This window comes from Barbus barbus (genome assembly GCF_936440315.1).
Source record: "Barbus barbus genome assembly, chromosome: 24".
Classification (NCBI taxonomy): domain Eukaryota; kingdom Metazoa; phylum Chordata; class Actinopteri; order Cypriniformes; family Cyprinidae; genus Barbus; species Barbus barbus.
Window position 1 is genome coordinate 26,497,774 of NC_136752.1, and position 21,741 is coordinate 26,519,514.

At 35.3% G+C, this 21,741-nt stretch overlaps 1 protein-coding gene across 1 annotated transcript; it reads left to right on the forward strand.

Moving 5' to 3' along the window:
- The first annotated feature begins 11,229 nt into the window (after positions 1-11,229).
- Positions 11,230-21,678, forward strand: LOC306843744 (basic leucine zipper transcriptional factor ATF-like). Its single transcript, XM_079375392.1, has 3 exons — positions 11,230-11,547; positions 13,994-14,098; positions 20,736-21,678. The coding sequence occupies exons 1-3, from the start codon at positions 11,482-11,484 to the stop codon at positions 20,937-20,939; spliced, it is 375 nt and encodes a 124-aa protein (XP_079231518.1). The 5' UTR covers positions 11,230-11,481; the 3' UTR covers positions 20,940-21,678.
- Positions 21,679-21,741: the final 63 nt, after the last annotated feature.

Consider the following 21,741-nt stretch of genomic DNA (forward strand, 5'->3'; position numbering starts at 1 on the left):
TTCAGTTGGTTATTTATTCAATTTTTTAATTAGATTTTTAAAATAGATTTTTATTAAATTTTTTATTAAATTATACATTTTTATTCTGTATGACATTGTTTTTGTATTCATCTATATTTCAGTGCTTCCTTCCTTAATTTATTTTTTTCAGCATGTCATTGTTTAAACATTCATTTTTTTGTATTTTCATTATTTCGGTAGGTTATTCAATAATTTCGTCTTTAAATATTTCAGTATTTTAAGCAGGCAGCAGTTATAATGCACACTATTTTTTGTGAGCAGAGTGAATATAAACACTCAATCCCCCGGTTTCACAGACAAGGCTTAAGCCTAGTCCTAGACTAAAGTGTAAGTCTGAGCTGTTTGAACTGAAATAAACTTGCACTGACTGGTCTTAAAATATATCGGTGCCTTTGTTTTGTCTCAAGATGCACACCAGTAATGTTTTTTTCTATGCATGTTTATAAAAATTACTTAAATGTCCTAATTGAACAATGATTTAATCCTGGCTTAGTCTAAGCCCTGTCTGTGAAACCGGGCCAATGAGTTCCAGATATTCTGGGTTTGTTTGGTGGCCAGAGGCCTGTTTCATAAAACAAGTTTACCAAATAAGCCAGGCTTATTTCAGTTAGTCTGACTTATTTTGAACCAAATCAACTGAAAAATCAACTGGCTTATTTGGTAAACTTGTTTTATGAAACAGCCCCCCAGCTCTCAAACCATACCTACTACAGTTTTGCATTTCATATCTTCATTCATATAATATATTAAAAATATAAATATATGAAATATTTGTCTGCAGAACAACTCCAACCCATGTTGAAAAATGCTGGGAATCATGGGTAATCAAGCGTATTGTGTTGATTACTAAGTGACAAAAATATTGAAATTACCTTTCCAGTAAAAAAAGGAAACTCCAGAAAATTGACCTATGACCTTTAGTACAACTTACTGAATACTGTACATCCTACACTCACAGCCTTGCTTTCAGCTGTTTCACCAAATATATACACACACACACACTCATTTTCGAGCGAGATGTTAATGGTCTAATCCAATTCAATGAGCTATGCTAAGCTAAGCTAAAAGTGCTACCGCCAGACCCGGAGATCGGCTGAATGGATTCAAAAACGGTAAAACTCAACTGTTTAACTCTTGGGGAGTTGTACAATGAGCCTATTTCCAAAAAAAGTGGAGTGTTCCTTTAAGTCAAAAAGATGCCATTAAACAAATAAAAATATCCTGTCTTTGTGTTGTTTCTACATTGAAGATTTAATGTGAAATTATTGCAATATAAAAGTAAATTTAAACACTTTAATGTTGTCATAGCCTTGTGGTTAGTGCGCCAACATACAGTGCATCTGCACTCATAGCAATCTGAGTTTGATTCCCGTCTTGAGGTCCTTTGAGGGTCCCACTCCCCTCTCTTTACCCAATACTTAACTGTCCTGTTACAATAAAGGCATAAAAGGCACAAAAATATAACTTAAAAAAAAAAAAAACACTTCAAGTTTAGGTTAATCTCAATTTTTTTATTTAACCTTTATTTAACCAGGCACGTCAATTAAGAACTATTTTTTTTTTCAATTTTCAATAATAGCCTGGCAGGAGAGTTAATATCTCCTTAGAAACATACAAACATATATTACAATACATAAAGCAGAAAAAAAGAATAGTATGTCAGTTAAAACATTTACAGGTTGAGGTCAAAACACTTACTGATAATTTTTTTAATGCACATACTAGAATATTTGTCTGTAGTTTCAATAGGTTTTGTAGCACATTCCAATCATTTGTGGCAGCCAATTCAAACGCGGAACGACCATACAGTGGAGAAAACAATTATGTGATCCCCTGCTGATTTTGTACGTTTGCCCACTGACAAAGAAATTATAAGGTCTTAATGGTAGGTTTATTTGAACAGTGAGAGACAGAATAACAACAAACAAATCCAGAAAAACACATTTCAAAAAAGTTATACATTGATTTGCATTTTAATGAGTGAAATAAGTATTTGACCCCTTCGCAAAACATGACTTAGTACTTGGTGTCAAAACCCTTGTTGGCAATCACAGAGGTCAGACGTTTCTTGTAGTTGGCCACCAGGTTTGCACACATCTCAGGAGGGATTTTGTCCCACTCCTCTTTGCAGATCCTCTCCAAGTCATTAAGGTTTCAAGGCTGATGTTTGGCAACTCGAACCTTCAGCTCCCTCCTCAGATTTTCTATGGCATTAATGTCTGGAGACTGGCGAGGCCACTCCAGGACCTTACTGTGCTTCTTCTTGAGCCACTCCTTTGTTGCCTTGGCCATGTGTTTAGGGTCATTGTCATGCTGGAATACCCATCCACGACCCATTTTCAATGCCCTGGCCCTGACGGTACATGGCCCTGTCCATCGTCCCTTTGATGTGGTGCAGTTGTCCTGTCCCCTTAGCAGAAAAACACCCCCAAAACATAATGTTTCCACCTCCATGTTTGATGGTGGGGATGGTGTTCTTGGGGTCATAAGCAGCATTCCTCCTCCTCCAAACACGGCCAGTTGAGTTGATACCAAAGAGCTCGGTTTTGGTCTCATCTGACCACAACACTTTCACCCAGATCTCCTCTGAATCATTGGCAAACTTCAGACGGGCCTGTAGATGTGCTTTCTTGAGCAGGGGGACCTTGTGGGCGCTGCAGGATTTCAGTCCTTCACAGCGTAGTGTGTTACCAATTGGTCCCAGCTGCCTTGAGATCATTGACAAGATCCTCCCGTGTAGTTCTGGGCTGATTCCTCACCGTTCTCATGAACATTGAAACTCCACGAGGTGAGATCCTGCATGGAGCCCCAGACCGAGGGAGATTGACAGTTATTTTGTGTTTCTTCTATTTGTGAATAATCGCACCAACTGTTATCACCTTCTCACCAAGCTGCTTGGCGATGGTCCTGTAGCCCATTCCAGCCTTGTGTAGGTCTACAATCTTGTCCCTGACATCCTTGGAGAGCTCTTTGGTCTTGGCCATGGTGGAGAGTTTGGAATCTGATTGATTGATTGCTTCTGTGGACAGATGTCTTTTATACAGGTAACAAGCTGAGATTAGGAGCACTCCATTTAAGAGAGTGTTCCTAATATCAGCTCTTCACCTGTATAAAAGACACCTGGGAGCCAGAAATCTTGCTGACCGATAGGGGATCAAATACTTATTTGACTCATTATAATGCAAATCAATTTATAACATTTTTGAAATGCGTTTTTCTGGATTTTTTTGTTGTTGTTATTCTGTCTCTCACTGTTCAAATAAACCTACCATTAAAATTATAACCTGATCATTTCTCTGTCAGTGGGCAAACGTACAAAATCAGCAGGGGATCAAATAATTTTTTCCCCCGCTGTAAGTACTTTTCTTTATAGGGATAGTGAAGGAAATATAATTAGATGATCTAGTTGCATGTTTTAAAATGAGGCTACAGCAACTTTTGAAGATACTCATGTAATAAGCCTAGCAGAACCTTGTAAATAAAAATATACCAATGAATTTCCCGTCTTGTATACACTGATGTCCAATTCAAAAGGGAATATAATTCACAATGATGCATTCTGTAAGGTACATTAGTAATCTAATTGCTGCATGATACAACACATCTAATTGTTCCAGAACACCTTTACATGCATTTCTATACACCACATCTCCATAATCAAACAATGATAAAACAGTGGTTTTCTGACTACAGATAAACTGAGAAATATTGTTAATGTAAATTGAAAACAGGGTTGATGCTAACACAGAGCCCTGAGGGACCCCTTTATTAATAGTTAATGGTTCAGGTAATTGTTGATCAATCTTTACATATTGGGATCTGTTAAATAAATAGTTAGAAAATCAAGATAAGTTTAAATTAGACACACCAAAACTACGTACTCTGGGCAACAAAACAGAATGATCAACTGTATTGAAAGCTTTAGCAAGGTCAATAAAAATAGCTGCACAAAATTTTTGTGTTTCTAATGCATTCTAATGATTAATTATAGCAATTAATCACAATTAATTTCAGAAAAAAATGTGCAATTAATTAGTTATTTGTTTTTAATTGATTGACAGCACTAATATAATAACGTTTTTGAAAGAGGTTTTTTTACTGTTCACCAAGGCTGCATTTATTTGATAAAAACTGTAATATTATGAAATGTTACAATTTAAAATAACTGTTTTCTATTTAAACATAATTTCAAATGAAATTTATTAAGCTGTATTTTCAGCATCATTACTCCAGTCTTCAGTGTCATATGATCCTTCAGAAATCAATCTAATATGCTGATTTTCTGCTCAAGAAACATTTATTATTATTATCAATGTTAAAAACAGTTAATATTTGCTTCAAACATTATGATTCTTTGAGAAAGTTTAAAGAACAGCATTTATTAAAAACAGAAATGTTTCGTAACATTATAAAAGTCTTTACTGTCACTTTTGATCAATTTAATGCATCCTTGCTGAACAAATGTATTAATTTCTTTCAAATCAGAAATCTCACTGAGCCCTAATTTTTGAAGGCTAGTGTTTGCATTTCTATGCTGAGCGTGCAGAATGCATCTGGAACTGATCTGAAGGGAACACGCGCTCAGATGAGGTGGATCTGTGGATGTTGTTTGTCTAGTGATCTATCAGAATTCAGTGCAAGGCCTTGAGAAGAAGCTCTGACTGATTCGTGATGTGTGTGTATGTGTGTGTAGGTGGAGTATCCAGTAAGCGAAGCACAATACAAACTATCCATTCACATCTCTGTGGCTTCTCATCTTACTCACACACGCTGCCCAGCATACCCGATGACTGCAGAAGATTACGCGTTAAACGGTGAACAAACAAACGTGTTCGGTAAAGATGCAAGCGGCTTTCCCACACAGATCACTGTGCATTGCTGCACTAAAACCTTCAGAAAGACATCTTTGCGCTGCATGCTTGAAATCACTTTGATTTTGTTTTTCGACTTAAAGGCAGCAATTAAAGAAATAGTTTTCTCAAGCATGACAGTTTATCATTTAGTCATCCTCATTATACTCATCTCCTTACTCATGAAACACAACAGGAGAAATTTAAGAACAAATTGTTTTTCCCATGCAATGATGATAAATAGGTAGCTTTTTAACTGCATAAAAGATGCAAAAGTCATAAAATATTGTAGTTCACGTGACATATTCAAACACTGGTGTACTGAAATATAATAACAAATAAAAACACTGTAATATTAGTAAAATGAAAAACATGGAATATTCAAACAGTGACATTCTGAAATCAAGTAAATAAATAACAAAAACACTGAAAAATGAGAAAACGTGGGATATTCAAACACTGACGTGTTGAAATAAATAAATAAATAAGCAAACAAACAAATATGATAAAATTACACAAAATAATGTTACTAAAAGCGAAAAATAAATAAATAAATAATATAATTTTATATTTATAAGTTGTGGAATTTTATATTTATTTATTTGTTTGCTTATTTATTTATAAATGATGATAATAATAATAACGGATATAAATTAAATATAAATAGTAATATTTAAAAAGAATAAAAAATGGTAAAACACACAACAAAATTACTAAAAATGTATAATTACTAAAACAAAAATATATATATAAATAAAAGCTCATTCAAAATATATAATAGTATATAAATAATAGTAAAATAACACTGCCCTAAACTTTTGAACGGTAGTGTATATCAAATTTAGCAGATATTTTGTGGTTTAGTCTTAATTTCACAAACATAGAAACTATACGCTATATGTTTCTAAGCGTCTGCCAAATAAATAAATATAAATGCAAATGTGCTATTTATAAACTAGATTTTTATGTTGCACAAAACCCAGCAGCATGATGTTGCATTTGGTCTGATCATTAAAGCCAGTGCTAAAGTGCTCTGAGTAGTTAGTTTTGATATGTTTTTGGGAGTTTCTTGGCTGTTTTATCGGTGTTATATTTAGAAAGGTACTAGCATGTAGGGCTGAACGATTAATTGCATTTGCGATAATATCGCGACATGAAAAACCGCGATTTTTCATCCGCAGAGGCTGCGATGAAAAATGATCACGTGACACGCGTGTCGTTCATTTTCTCGTGCACCCAAAATCATGCCGCTTTCCACTTTTTTAGGCAGCCACGCCGGCTTTAACCAATTACTGAACAGAATATTAACACCCAATCATAGAACATTTCACTGAGCTCATGTGTTGAAAACACGATGATAAATAAATTCTTATTTATTTATTTAAAATCTGTCTAAAGTTAACAGACATGTGCTTATTACTGTGACTTTGAATTAATTACCTAAATACTGAGTGTGGTAAAGCAACAGATTTGTTTTTACATTTCTACAATCTACTTTAGTTTGTGTGATTTGTTACTGACGTTTCATATTAATGTTTTCACCATGCTTATTTGTCAGTGCTTTATGTTGTCATAATTATTACATGCTTACAAGGCTGGAAGTTCAACAAATCAGTCAATATAGGCTACTACTGTGATTGTAGTTGTTAAATAATGTAATTCATATCAATTCATGCATCACCTAATTTCATCGTAACATATAGGCCTGGCCCACAGAAAAGAACATTTGATTAATCTATCTAATATTGTGTTGGTTATACTACACAATGATTTAAAGAGCTTTAAAAAATAATTGCATATTAAATCGCAATTAGATTATTTTTCAAAATCGTTCAGCCCTACTAGCATGCATGTCCACTTCTGATCGAGTGGTTTGTTCAGCAATTTTAATGTTATGCTTGCGTTAGCAAACAAGACTAATAAGTTTCTTTTTCCTCCTCCATCATTGCATTCAAAGCAATCTCAAGCTCAGAAATCCCAGCAGTTCACACAGTTTCTCGTGATGAGGAAAGCGAGAAACCCTGAGGCCGCTTTTGTTTAAATTTCTGTGTCATTTTGGGGAAGACTGTGTTTGTGTGGAGCTCTGCTTTCACTGCATGGCACTGGGCGGCATTTGCATCACTGACAGTAACTGTGCTGTTTTTGGGGCCACTGGATTGTCAGCGGACTACTGGTGGGAGATCTGTCATCAACGGCGCTTATGAAAATTTGCTGCTTAAAAAATTCTGCTGCTGTTGATATTTTGGTAATGTGGAAGGTGAAGTCATGTGGAATTTCTGAGCTTAAGTGATACAGTGTATCAGTGCACCTGCTGAAATACTCCACAGCAGAAGGGGAAGCACCTCTCTCACTCCCTCTCTCTCTTTCTCTTTCTCTCTCACTCTGCCTTTCACTGTCTATCAGTTACATTTCAAATTCAGTTTCTTTCAATTCATTACTGGCATTACAAAAAAAATAAGTAAAATAAGTCAAATTAAAGTAATATTAGCAAAAGTGCAAAGTAGTATTAATCAAACAGAAGTAACAGAAATATAAAAGAAATAGAAGTAGAATAAAAAGTAATATAAAACAATAAAATACTAAAAGAAAAGGAAATAAAACAAAATCAGTTAAATAAAATCGTTCCATATTTTATGAGCTTGAGTGGTTGTTTTATTTTTTTTTTATTTTTTAATGTTGCTATGCGCCTTAACAATTAAAATCAAATAAAATAATCTTTTATGATTCATTCTTTTTATTTTCTTCAATGGTAAAACAATACATTCCATTTACAGATAATTAAATGTATAAATAAAATAATAAAATCAAATAAAACTATTCAAAATTATATATATGTCCTTAAATGGCTCTTAATTTAATTTATTATTTTATTTTAAATGTTGCTGTGTATAAAGTTATTACTATGACTAGTATTATTAAACAAACAAACAAAAAATACATTTATTGAAATTACATAAAATAAAAATGAATAATTTTTTTTTTAACAATTAAATATTTTCAACTAAAGCTTGAGTGGTACTTTTATTGAATTTAATTAAAAAAAAATAATGTTACTGTGTGGTTGCTATAGGGTTTTCTGAGTTATTACTATGAAAGTAGTATTAAACAAATAAAATAGAAATTAAAAAAATACCAAATAAAATTTTAATAATAAAAAGAATCAAATAAAATATAAATTATTTTAAATATAATATTTTAATACATTTTCTAAAGACAATTTGAGCCTTGTAAAACCCGCCGCTGCAATGCTATGGCTGTGCAGTGTTTTTAGTATGTTGCTATGATGTTCTGAGTTGTTGCTATGAAAAGACACCACGTCAACAAGCTGCATGTTTATGAGAAATCATTCATGTCTGTAACACAAACAGCACAGGGTAAGTTATGCAATGAAGTTTGACACTTCTGTTATGGGTTTGTTCAGATCATGAGCAATAGAAATACTGACACTTCACTCAGTAAACAGCACTAATGCATCTGTCTCTCCCTGTATCTCAATGTCACACACAAACACACACAGGCGGTTAGGATGCTGTCTGCCAAGATTACTACACAGCAAACTTGGCAGTGTTAATTCAATTCACATAGAGTTAAATTAGACAGAGTTAAATTTAACTCCAAGAGCTAAATAGATGTTATAATGGACAAAAAATATATTTGAACTCTAAACATATTTTTTGTTGAATGATTTGTAATTAGCTGGTGATTTTTAGTGGATATAATAAAAGTTCTCTTATGGCGCCTTTCCACTGCGTGGTACGACTCGGCTCGGCACGGCTCAGTTCGGCTCGGTTTGCATTTCCACTGCAGTTTAATACCGTTTTTGAGTGGGTGGGATTATTCACGTCGTTATATATATATAAAAAACATTAATTATATTTATTTTTTATTTAATTTGTAGATATTTTAGTATTCAAATTATTTTTTAAATATATATCCTTCATTAACAATTATAAATATTTTAATGATAAATATAGTGATAAAATAAATATAAATAAAAGACATAAAAATCTTACCTCTCAAGTAGGTCCTTCAGGGTGTCTTGGAGGGGTGAGCTTTCTAAGTCACAACTTCTTGCTACTGGGGTTCCTCAAGGCTCAGTGCTTGGACCACTTCTCTTCTCCATCTACATGTCATCACTAATATCTCTCATTCAGAAGCATGGCTTTTCTTATCACTGCTATGGTGATGACACTCAGCTCTACTTCTCTTTCCAACCAAATGATCTGACTGTAGCTGATCGCATTGCAGCCTGCCTGACAGGCATTTCTAGCTGGATGAAGGACCATCACCTTCAACTCAACTTTGCTAAAGCTGGCCGCACACAAGATGATTTTCAAATCTTAACTGTTTTTTAAAAAACAAATGGAGAACAGTCGACATTGTCAGCTGGCTCTCCTGGCGCGCGTACTGTACAACAGCATTTTTGTAGCTGCCAAGTTTCAGCTATAGAAGCATGCAACATCCGGTAGGTGACGCTTGCTCACTCTCATTGGCTATCACGGGTATCATGTCAGAGGCATCCAGATCAAGAGTCCTAAATATCAAACATGTTTGATATTTACGATTTGGGTTCAGGGACACTCTGTCTTAATCGGAAGCAGTTAAATAATCATAATGACACCAAACAATAGAGGATGGATTTTTTGGACAAAAAAATAATTAGCGACAAGCCACGAATTGGGCCACACCTCCCGTTCGTTCGGGGGTGCAAATCAGGCTTAAAATCGGCCTTAAAATCCTCTAGTGTGAGACCAGCTTTAGACAGAACTGCTCGTAGTCTTCAGAACTTCATCAGAACTTCTCTGTACAGCTGGGCTCCTTCCAGGACAGCCAGGAATCTTGGAGTTGTGATTGATGAGTAGTTAAGCTTCACAGACCATATTACTACCACGGCCAGGTCCTGCAGATTTGCCTTATACAACATTAGGAAGATTAGACCCTTCCTATCAGAGCAGGCTGCACAACTCTTTGTCCAAGCTCTTGTTCTCTCTAGACTGGACTATTGTAATGCTCTCTTGGCGGGCCTTGCCACATGTACTATCAAGCAGCGAGAGTGGTCTTTAACAAGCCGAAAAAAGCTCACGTTACACCTCTCTTCTTTAGTTTACACTGGCTGCCAATAGCCGGTCGCATCAAATTCAAGGTACTGATGTTTGCCTACAAGATGACAACTGGCACTGCACCAATATACCTATACTCACTAGTTCAAAATGATGCGCTCTGCAGAAGCTTGTGTTCTGCTAGTGAACGATGCCTTGTGGTGCCATCCCAAAGAGGTACAAAAATCACTCTCTTGGACCTTTTCCTGGACTGTTCCCAGCTGGTGGAATGACCTGCCTATCTCAATTCGAGCAGCTGAGTCTTTAGTCATTTAAAAAAAAAAAACGTCTAAAGACATATCTTTTTCGCCAGTAGATGACCCATTAATACTAGCAATTACTTAATCTATTCTATTCTAAATAAAAATCCCAAGCGATGTGTACTGTGATAGATTAACTGAGACTTCTCACAGCACTTGTATACTGCTGCTCTCTCATTGGTCTGATTGCTTCTACAGTTCCTCATTTGTAAAGCCCCGTTCACAGCAAGAACGATAACTTTAAAGATAACTATAAAGATAACAATATTAGCGTCCACACCAGCGAATGATATCGTCTGATTATTCTAAGCACATGCTCGTCTGCTGCTTTAAATTCTCAAGCTCATTATAGCAGGATTGATTCTGATTGGCTGTCAATGTTTTTATTGTTCATCAGCTGGAAAAAAGCGTCTGCTAAATGATAAAATGTAAATGTATATATTATATTACATAAATATTATTTATAATTAAACTTATAGCTTATAATTATAAAAATTATATTTCTAATTATATAAATTATTATTTATAATTATATGTTGTTGAATGAGTTTTAATCAGTTCATGTTTTGGTGATTTTTAGTGGATGCATTAAAAGTTAGTTCTCTCCAGTTCCAATAAGTTTTCACCAACACAAAATCACACAATAGGTTTTATCTTCATTTCCAGCAATATATCTATTGTATTATCATTTAAAACCCAACCAATTTCTTTGTGTGAACAGTTTTTGCTTGAAAACTATGCTTTGTTTAAAGTTAATGGAACTTCCTATTTTCTTATCTAATGCAATGACATGCAGATATTTTCAAGTGTTGCTTAAGTTTATAAGCACTTTTTGGTGCACAGTGGAGTGTAGATGATGTGATACTCCATCCGTCTGTCTGTCCTGCTTGTGAAGGTTCATCAGCTCTGCTGCGAATAAGAAGCTTTATGCAAAGTTTCCAGGAAGCATGTGACTTCCAGTCTAGTGCAGTAGAGGTTTTCTAACTACGACCACATCACACATCGCTAATTAGGCAGGGCGAGAGAGAGGGAGTGAAACAGAGCAAGAAAGAAAGAGTGCGAGTGTTGCAGTCTCTACTCATTCTTCAGTGGACCGCGATCAGTTCACATCTCTCTTCTGAACACATGCAGTCTCACATAGCCTGAGACAGACAGAGACAGACAGATAGATAGTTAAACAGGCTGAGACAAAGACACCGGCGGAAAACAGACGCTGAAGGAGGTCAAAGGTTTCGCAGGGACTGAAGTGGCATGGCTCAGGGCTCTGACAATAACGACACCAGCTACACCAAATCCCCCTCACCGGGCAATAAACAGGTAAGAGAGACTCAACCAGCACCATGCAAACACACATACACACTTCACCAACCTCCTGCAAATTCATTTAAAACATACTTTATTTACATTATTATAATGATAAATAATATAATTAAATATTTCAAATGTAATACATTAATTCAAAATAGAATAAAAATGTATATATTTTTTTTTATAATTTTTTGTTTTATATATATAATGTAAAATATATATAAAATGTATAAAATATAAACATTTATATATACACAATTAAAAAAACATAAAATCTAAACAAATTGTAAATATTTTAATTGTATGTAAAAATATACAATATATATATAAGAAACATAAAATACAGTTTTTTAGTTTTAGATTTTGTACTGAATGAATGAAATATAAATGTTATATTATATATATATATATATATATATATATATATACATTCTTCATGCATGCTTCTTTATTTATATTGAATTTAATTCAGTTAATCGATGTTGAAACACATGATGCAACATGCATCTAACCAGATGGAATATAACATACAAAATCAACTTTAAGTTAAATATGGATGACATCTAAACACCTAAATCTACTTATTTTCTTGTAGATTCCACATGCATTGTACTGTCTGTGAGCAGTACTGTCAGGGGCTGCTGTGTGTATGAACGATTATGATTCTGCTGAAAGGAAGTCATAAGGCTGGTGGTGATTTTAACCTCTAGACTGAACCGTTCACATGCTATTTCAATATTTATGAAGGTAATCAGCGTTAGCATTGAGTAACTGACTCTAACTATAGAGCTGCACACAGAATCATGCTGTGAGAGAGTCTGACGAACATTAGTGATTGTGAAACTGCCGTTAAGATGAGGCTATACGAGCTGAAGGTGATCTAACTTCAACGGCCACTACATCCTCTCCAACCTAACCGGATGAGAGAGGTGTTTATCACTGAGAGAGCATGATTCAGACATAGCAACTGTGCAAATCCTCCTTCAGTTTCTTTACATGCATCATGCGTCTACAAGCAGTGACCATAAAGACTGTTTGGACACATGTCAATGCATTAGCAAAATATCAAAACAAGTTCCATTTATTTTGAAGACACTTTTCAAGCAGTTTGATATATATACATACACATACATATATGTTCATATATTTGTATAGGTTCAAAATGAAGTATTGTGACACGTATCTGTGATGTTCATAGTACATGTGTGAAGTTCAGGAGAACTGACTTCATACATCTACTAAAAATAACCAAAATACCAGTTGATTCATTGCAAATACTTGAGAATTGCATAATGTCTGTAAACTGATGCTTATTGCTTCATAGATGAATCTATCATGAAGTAGCTCAGCTGTGAACTTCGGGGTCTGACAGCAGAAGTTTCCCTGAATTAACCTGAAACAGAGCTAGTCATAGACATTCACACACCTCTGGAGGGTCTCTTATTGTGGGGAATTTGTCATATGGAAAAAGTCGCTCTGACTCTGATTCTTGTGGGTTCAGTAAAGGACGTCAGAGCTCAGGGGCTGCTGGGGTTGTGGGAAAAGATTGCCCTGTCTTTGAAAATGTCACACCTGTCTGCCACAACATGTGAAAAACATGCAGGTGGAGGAGGCTTTCAACAAAAGTATTGCTCTTTAAACTACAAGAATAAGCAAGAAAAAAAACATCTCTGCTGCAGAATCATTTAATGGAGAACAGTGTTGTAATCATTATCTAAAACTAATGTTCATTTAAAATCGTTTTTGGTCATTGAAATAAAGCTGAAATCAAATAAAATATAATTCTTAGATAAACATAAAAAACATAGATAAATATAAACTGAAACTAAACTAAAATAAAAGATAATTCTAAAATAAAAAATAATTAATACAGAAATAAAAAAAGTTTTTTTATTTGAGGTTCTGTAGTTTATTTTAGTAGTTTATCGATTAATCAAATCCAAAATAAAAATGTGTTCACATAATATATGTGTATGCAATATGTGTATTTAAGTCTTATATACTATATATTATATACACACACACACATATATATATATATATATATACACACACACAAACTTTTATTTTGGATGCAATTAATCGATTTGACAGCCCTAATGTGTATGTACGTATATAACAAAACTGCAGTAAAATCACAACAAAACTACTTAAACTAAAATGAAAATGACCTGAAAATATAAAAATTAAATGCTAATTAACAATATTAATTAATAGTATACGAATAATAAAACTAACGGAGAAGCATGTACATGCACTTTTATTTTTAGTTTTATTGTGTATGATTCATTAACCTTGGGATACGTGGAGATGCTCTGGAGGATGAACCTGACCTTCAGGCTCTACATCCTGGTCAGAAACCCTCCTGAAAAGACTTGATCTGAGAGAATGTCTAATATCATTCATTTTGTCATGAAAGTTTTGTGCTGACGTACACATGTTTGCTGGTTTTCAGGGTTCAACGGATGACGTAAGGAAGGTGATGAGGAGAGAGAAGAACCGTATCGCGGCCCAGAAGAGCCGAATGAGACAAACTCAGAAAGCCGACACTCTGCACCTGGTGAGAACTTCATCCGGAAACATCATCCATAACACACCTGATACACAATCACATTCTCATTAACCACGAACTTGCATTGTTTAGTGCTGCAAACTGTGACTTTGGAACAATCGGAAGGTACAGACACACCCTAAAACGGTTTAGCAAAACAAAATAATCAGTTTTTAGTCAAAACAACCAAACATTTTAAGAAACATGAGAATAAAATGAAGTTAAATCGAAGAAGAGAAGGGCGTCCAGCATCACTGTGTCCAGCTGTGTTACAGGCATGATGCTGATCAACTCTGACTGTATTTACATGAAGCTTTACTGACCATGTGGTGATGCGTCACGGCTTCTGTCGTGCTTCACACTTGTTGTGGCTCTGGTCTTGTTTGCTTCAGATTCTGGCATTAATTACACTGCGTGGGTGAAACGTTCAGCTGAATCGAGCGGCCGTGCACCTCGTAAATTCTCTGTAATTTATCAAGAAAACAACAACAACGGTCCTCAAATCTGCATGACTGATTCTTACAAAAATGCGATGCTTTGCATTCGTGCATTCAATTCCTGTGCTCTGTACATTCGAGCACACGCCTGTCTAACAGTTGTCCAACCGTTTGGATCGCATTTGGCTTTTAGTCAAAGCCAAAACCCTCTATCACTTTCATTCAGCATCTGCGTTATATGGGTGTTTCCCTCTGGTATTACTCATGTCCTTTCACTCCTCTGATCGCTGCACACGCTGTTCCAAGGACTCAACAGAACAGACCCTTTGCAGTTATGCTCATCTTTACATCAGTTACAATAGATCCTGTACTCCTGTACTTCACAGCGATGCCGTAGAAAACACATTTTTGATTCCTCTTTATGTGAACAGATCTTAAAAGAAGCGTGAAGAACATTTTAATCATCTGAAGAACTTTTTTTTGAAGGTTCCATGGATGTTAAAGGTTCTTCGTGGAACCATCAATGCCAATAAAGAACCTTTATTTTTGATTGATTTAAATGGATAGTTCAACCAACAATTAAAGTTCTTTACTTGCTTTCACGTCGTTCCAAACCTGCGTGACTGTCTGGAACACAAAACAAGATATTTTCATTCATGTTTCAGCAAATTCAAATTTTGCATGTCACGTTCCGTTATGAGACCTGTAAGACATCAAACACGGTTTGAAAATGAGTATATGAAAATATGAGATTTGAAAGCTGCGGCTGAGAGGAGATAATCATTGAATGAAGACTTCAGTTATTGGCTTCAGAAGACTTATACATAGTCAGATGAGACACCATATTGAATTTAACACGCATGAAAATGTGGCTTTGAAGGACAGGCTTAGACTTTACAAGATCAAGATCCAAGATCATGTAATCTTTATAATTCAAAACTTTCAAAATTGTTTTATGGAGTTTTTGTCTACTAAAAGTTATTTTCAGAAACTATTGGTATGTCGTTAAACAACAGTACAATCCATTTAACGCACTATACTCCTATCTTTCACATCCTTGTTTTCAAAAATTTTATATGGCATACTCTGACCAAGGTCTATAGATTTCAAACATGATGAACAATTTTTATGTTGTTTTTTTTTTTGTAGTTTTTGGAGTCAGCTATGGCCGTAGCATGCGATTCTTCAAAATTTCTCCTTTTGTGTCGCACTGAAAAATCAAACAGGTTTGAAACAACATGGGGCTTCTACACTCTGGGTGCAACTGGAGAGCCACTGTCTTGCAGAGTGTAGCTCCAACCCTAATCAAACACAACTGAACAAGCTAATCAATGTCTTCAAAATCACTAGAAAGCTACAGGCTGGTGTGATTAGGGTTGGAGCTAAATTGCCAAGCCCTGCTTTAGGTACTAATATGTAACTATGTATACTTTGGTAAAACACGGTACAACTGTGGATTGTGAGGCAAAAACTGTCACCTTAAGGGATCCTATTATGCTCTTTTACAAAGTCTTGATTTTGTTTTGGGGGTGTAATATAACATGCTTTCATGCTTGGTGGTTCGAAAATTGCATTATTTTTCACACAATTTACATTATTACAATACCTTTTTGTATTGGAAGTTGTGGCCTAATGGTTAGAGACTAATGGTTAGAGAGGTTAAGTGAAGTGAAGTGACATACTGCCAAGTATGGTGACCCATACTTGGAATTCGTGCTCTGCATTTAACCCATCCAACGTGCACACACACAGCAGTGAACACACACACACTGTGAACACACACCCGGAGCAGTGGGCAACCATTTATGCTGCAGCGCCCGGGGAGCAGTTGGGGGTTCGGTGCCTTGCTCAAGGGCACCTCAGTCGTGGTATTGAGGGTGGAGAGAGCGCTGGACATTCACTCCCCCCACCTACAATCCCTGCCCCCGAGACTCGAACCCGCAACCTTTGGATTACGAGTCCAACTCTCTAACCATTAGGCCACGACTTCCTAATGGTTCCTAATTTCCTACAAGACATATTGTAGGAATAGGTTGTTTTTTTGGCTAAATCACGTTTTAGATAGGATGTCAACAACAACAAAATAACTGCATTTACTATGTACAGACAAGTGCAACAGTAATATGTATTATGTTTATTGCTCTTTAATTCTAATATTATAACATGAATTGCAGTGAAACTGTTATACAGTTCAGTTTATTTATACCATAGCCCCACAGAGTTACACTATTTGTGGCAGCATATGCAAATTCATTCTCTGCTAGTGGGAGGCGCTCCAGCGGAAGAGCTCGAGGTTTCCCCGGTAACGCTGTACACAAAACAGAGCTCTGCTCACAAACGCTGCTTTATCAGACATTACATGCAAGATGAAATGAAAATGACATCCAAAATTTTCCTTCGGTTTCCTTCAGAAACAAGTCGGTTTCCTTCAGAAATACAGTGATATAAAAACTCCTGCACCGGGTTTTGATTTTGAAACACGCAGTGCTCAACCAAGCGTTCTCCTCACCCCCCAACCATTCGAATTTCTGTAGGCAGGATTTCTTTTACTGATTTTCTAATGGGCCGCTTTGAGATATCAAAACATTGGAAAACAAAACTGTAGTCCGAATGAGCCGTTTGTTGTAGTTCTTGAAAAGGGATTTTTTAAAAATGAAATATCTCCCTTTGGAGTGGACTTTGAGATTTGTAACCTTGTAGATCTGTTTATGCCCAAACAAACACACTACACACTGACTAAAATTCAAAAAGTCAAAAAGCATAATAGGACCCCTTTAACACAGTCACAATACACATAGAAAAGAAACATGTTAAAAATTGGCATGTTAACGCAAACGAACAGTGCGTATTGACGCAGTCAAATTTCACGCATTCCATTTAAAGACTTTTGGCCCCTTCGGCGTTCCATATATACTGTACGTGCACAGCTCAATTTTTCTCTGATATACATGCAGCTCAAGTACGAAGACATTTTTAGCACTCATAAGCAATGGAGAGAAAAAGTGCAGACACTGAAAAAAGATGAATCTTTGCAGTGCACATGTGTTGAGCGCTCCTTTCATGTAAGATATGATATGGAGTAAACTTTGAATGGCTGTGTGTTTGACTGTGCACATATACTAAAAATCTAATTATACTTTAAGGTAAATAAGCTACCTTTTGGCTTTTGTTAGGGTACAGCTTTGTAGTCTACCTTTTTTCTGAGAGTGTATACTAGTCATTGGAATGAATCACCTCAGTGGATTCTGCTTGAGAATGAGATCGGGTCTGATTCACAGAAAATACACAGATGTCAAAGGAAACTGATAAGCATGTTTCTCTCAGGAAGAGAGACGTTTGATTAGCTAGTTGACCTGCTGTCAGACTCAGTCCTGACAGCCCCCGCTGCAGTTCTCAGCAACAGTGATCTGATAACACACACACACACTGACCTCATGCGAGTTCCCCTGAACTCAAGAGGTTAAACGCAGAGTGGGAGATGATGTCCCGACAGGCACATATCACTTACCAGGAACCACATATCATTTCGATTTTGAGGTTGCACAATTTTTGAGAAATGCACATATAGGTCACACATCAGCAGATATAAATATTGAGTGTTTACACGAATAATGCTTAATATCCTGATGTGTAAACACCTGAAATTTTATGAAGTAAAGCTCACGACTGAAACATGACTTATGTAATGTGTGCATCCGGTATTATTATAGTATTTATTAATATTTTGAATTGCCTTTTATTCTTATACTCTTAGTTTTAGTAATTTTATTTAGTGGTTTTGTCATTTGTATTTTTAAATATTTATATTAGATTAGAATAGATTAGATTTATGTTTGTTTGAGTGCCAAGACAATATTCAATATGAGTTTTTTTTTTTTATCTAATATTTATATTTTATTTTATTTCAGCTTTATTTTAATGAACAAAAAACATTTTTAGTTTTAGTGCACATCTGTTTGCATTTTAACATGAAAAGTTGTTTAAAATGTCAATAAATATGGTTTTGTTACACTTTCAGGTTTTTTCAAATGAGCTGCATTATTACACACTGTACAAAATATTTTTTGTAATAAAAAATGAGGAAGTTAAATAAATATTATTGGAGTATGTTTAACAAGAAATATTATTTCAGTCTTTCTACTTCAAAGTTTCCCATTTAATTCAATGTGTTACTTGCAATTTCTTTATGATTAATTGTGAAATTTACTAACAATTTCTGAGTGAAAATTGTTTCTACAATTGTTTTTCAGTGCTCGTGTAAATGCACATTACACATCCACGTTACAGATTATTTGAATCTAATTTAAAATTAATCTAATCCAAATATATAAAATAATAATAAATTCATAATCTACTACTGACAAACAAAAACACAAATCTAAAGTTGAATATGCTATAGAGGAAACTCATGTACCCATTCTGTGTAAAGGAGACTCACTGTTCTGTGTTCAGTGTAGTATGTGGTTTCGTTCTTTACGGCTATGCTTGATAAACAGGAAGCTGAAATTTCCCTCCGTATGACATGTTTCCTGTAGTGTCTTCTGATGCTGTGTTTTTAGTTGAGGCCTGCCTGAGAAACGTGGGCTGTCAAGGGGAGTGTTCAGCTGTCATTTCTGGTAAGGTGTCGCTATGGGCCGTGGGCAGATAAAGTTGAATGACGCTTGTCAGAGGGGTTTTACCCTAGAGTGACTGGAAGGCAGCGGAGCGGCTAGTCGAGCTGCAGAACACAGGCCGGTGACGTCGCTGAGCGGGAACCATCATGACCCCCTAGAGTACCTAAAAATAATGCCCAATAAGCATGTGCATGCTCGCATCTATTTCAAGACCATTATTTTTAGACATGTGGCTAGTTAAAATTTTACCTGTGGACATTTATGCAGATATGTGCCCGTCAGAGGTCAATGCAGTCTTGGATTCTTCCTCATTTGTTTTACATCTTTGTTCTTTGGGTTTGTGATGTGTTATTTTTTGTTAAGCTGTTTCGAAACGGTATGCATTGTGAAAAGTGCAATACAAATAAAAATGACTTGACTTTTTAGCATTTTATAAATATTTTACATACTATGACAAACCTTAGGGTAACAGTTGAGATGTTTAGCAACAGACAACCAGTTAGTACCAGCTTCATTAATTAGCTTTGACAGCTGAATATTTTGCACACAAGCAAACTTTATTGATCTCATAGATTTGAAAATAAGAATGGTAACATATTTACAAATGTATTGGCAACAGACAACCAATTGTAAGCCAAACAGTGCTTACCTCATAAATTATTCATAGGCTCTGTGCCATCACAGAAAATTTCACACGCTTTGTTTTGTTTCAGCTTCTCTCTGAAAGAAAAAATAAAATGCTGTAAAACATTTTCACAATTTGATTATTATGCAGTTATCAAAATAGGTTACGTGGCTGTTTGGCCATTCAGTATTACTGACCTCATAAATAGGTAAAGAAGAACATTACAGCGTCAGTTGTTTAGCAACAGACGACCAATCATAAACCAAACAGTTCTTAACTTATTAATAACTATTTACCCAATTGTGAAAATATTTGTCATAACATTTGATATTTCCATTTATCTTTCAATCTCTGAAAGATAAAGGTGTGTGAAACGTGTGTGAAACATTCTGTGACTGTACCGCGCACATGAATAATTAAACTAGACTACTTGCCTATTTGACCAATCAATGTTACTGACGTCATAAATATGTAAATAGGAACGTTAACGGTTATAACCAGGATTACTGAGGATTATGAAAAGCCCACAAGCGAGGTGGAAATTAATGTCATCCATGATTATTGTAGGCTACTTATTTTGTGGAGTTTAAAACTGTGAGGACCTCTAGAGGACAAAACTTTAAATATATATATATATATATATATATTTGTACTGGCCTTCTCAGCCTGATTTTGATGGTTATCAATGTATATTACAAAGGTACAAAACAGATTTCAGAACTTCAGTAGGTTGGTATATTAACATTATATCAGTTAATGAAATTTAAGTTAAATCCGTAAACCCTAAAATGTTGCTACCGTATTTTTTACTGTAAAATTCTGCCACCCACAGCTGCCAATTTTTTACTGTAAATTTTACGGATTTTTTTTTTTTTACAGTGTACATATTCTTCATGAAATGTGCATTATCTCAATCTTTTTTTTACGTCTGGAGCTCGTTAAATGTATTTACTTTTCTGTTCGTGCTCTAGGAGAGTGAGAATTTGGAGAAGGAAAACGCGGCACTCAGGAAAGAGGTGAAAAGACTCACGGAAGAGGCCAAATACCTGTCCACGGTCCTGAGCAACCATGAGCCTTTGTGCACGGGCCTGAGCGGTGCGTCCACGGAGCTGCTGTACGGCGGGCACCACGGCGCGTTTCACCAGCATATCAGCGTGCCGCACTACCCGCTCTGACCGGAGAGGACGCTGCAGTTCTGCACGGAATCCGCCTGTGGGCGACAGTCAATGAACTTTGGTTTGAGTCATGAACCACATAAAAGAGTCATCAGAGGGCATTGAAGTATTCTTACAATCATCTACTGAATATCAGAGAAATAAACAAAAGCCTCCAGATGTAACGATTTTTGTGGCACTGATATTTTAATATCATTTTTAGTTTTTTTTCTTGTCTAAAGTAAAATAATCCCAGCTCCTTTAACAAAAACTCATGTCTGTAAAATACAAGCATCTGTAGAGTTAAATGTCGGCTACTTGCAAAGGTGCATGGCAATGACACAATGAATGTTTTTTTAATTTAGATTTTATTAGAAACCACTCTACTGATTCAAATGATCATTTATTTTATTCTATTTCTGTGAAATGTTTATAAGATAACTGGATTCTAAGAAAAAATATGTTGATTGTTTATCCTATTCACAGGTAATATGTGTGAATGTTTTTCTATTATGACTCATTTAAGATGTTGAATTGGTCAAACATTCTGAATGTACTTTATACACAATTTTAGAAGAGGATTTTTATTCTAAACCCTTTGGGATATTCTAAAGTTTTACAAACTACTGCGTTAGCCTACTAAGCCTAGGCTATATCTCAAATGTGGAGGAAGGAAAATTTGTATCTGTGATCTTCTGTGATCACCTATGGAAAAAATAAATAAAAAGATGTAAAATACACAGACACTTTTAATGAATTTGAACATAATGTCGTCTCTGTTTCATTTATCATGAACAAATATTGTAAATGGTTCATATTCTAG

Bases quoted from the DNA above. Each gene is read 5' to 3' on its own strand.
- LOC306843744 (XM_079375392.1), top strand. From the start codon at position 11,482: ATGGCTCAGGGCTCTGACAATAACGACACCAGCTACACCAAATCCCCC. The intron at 11,548-13,993 runs GTAAGAGAGACT...GCTGGTTTTCAG, and splicing joins CCTCACCGGGCAATAAACAG to GGTTCAACGGATGACGTAAG. The intron at 14,099-20,735 runs GTGAGAACTTCA...TTCGTGCTCTAG, and splicing joins AAGCCGACACTCTGCACCTG to GAGAGTGAGAATTTGGAGAA.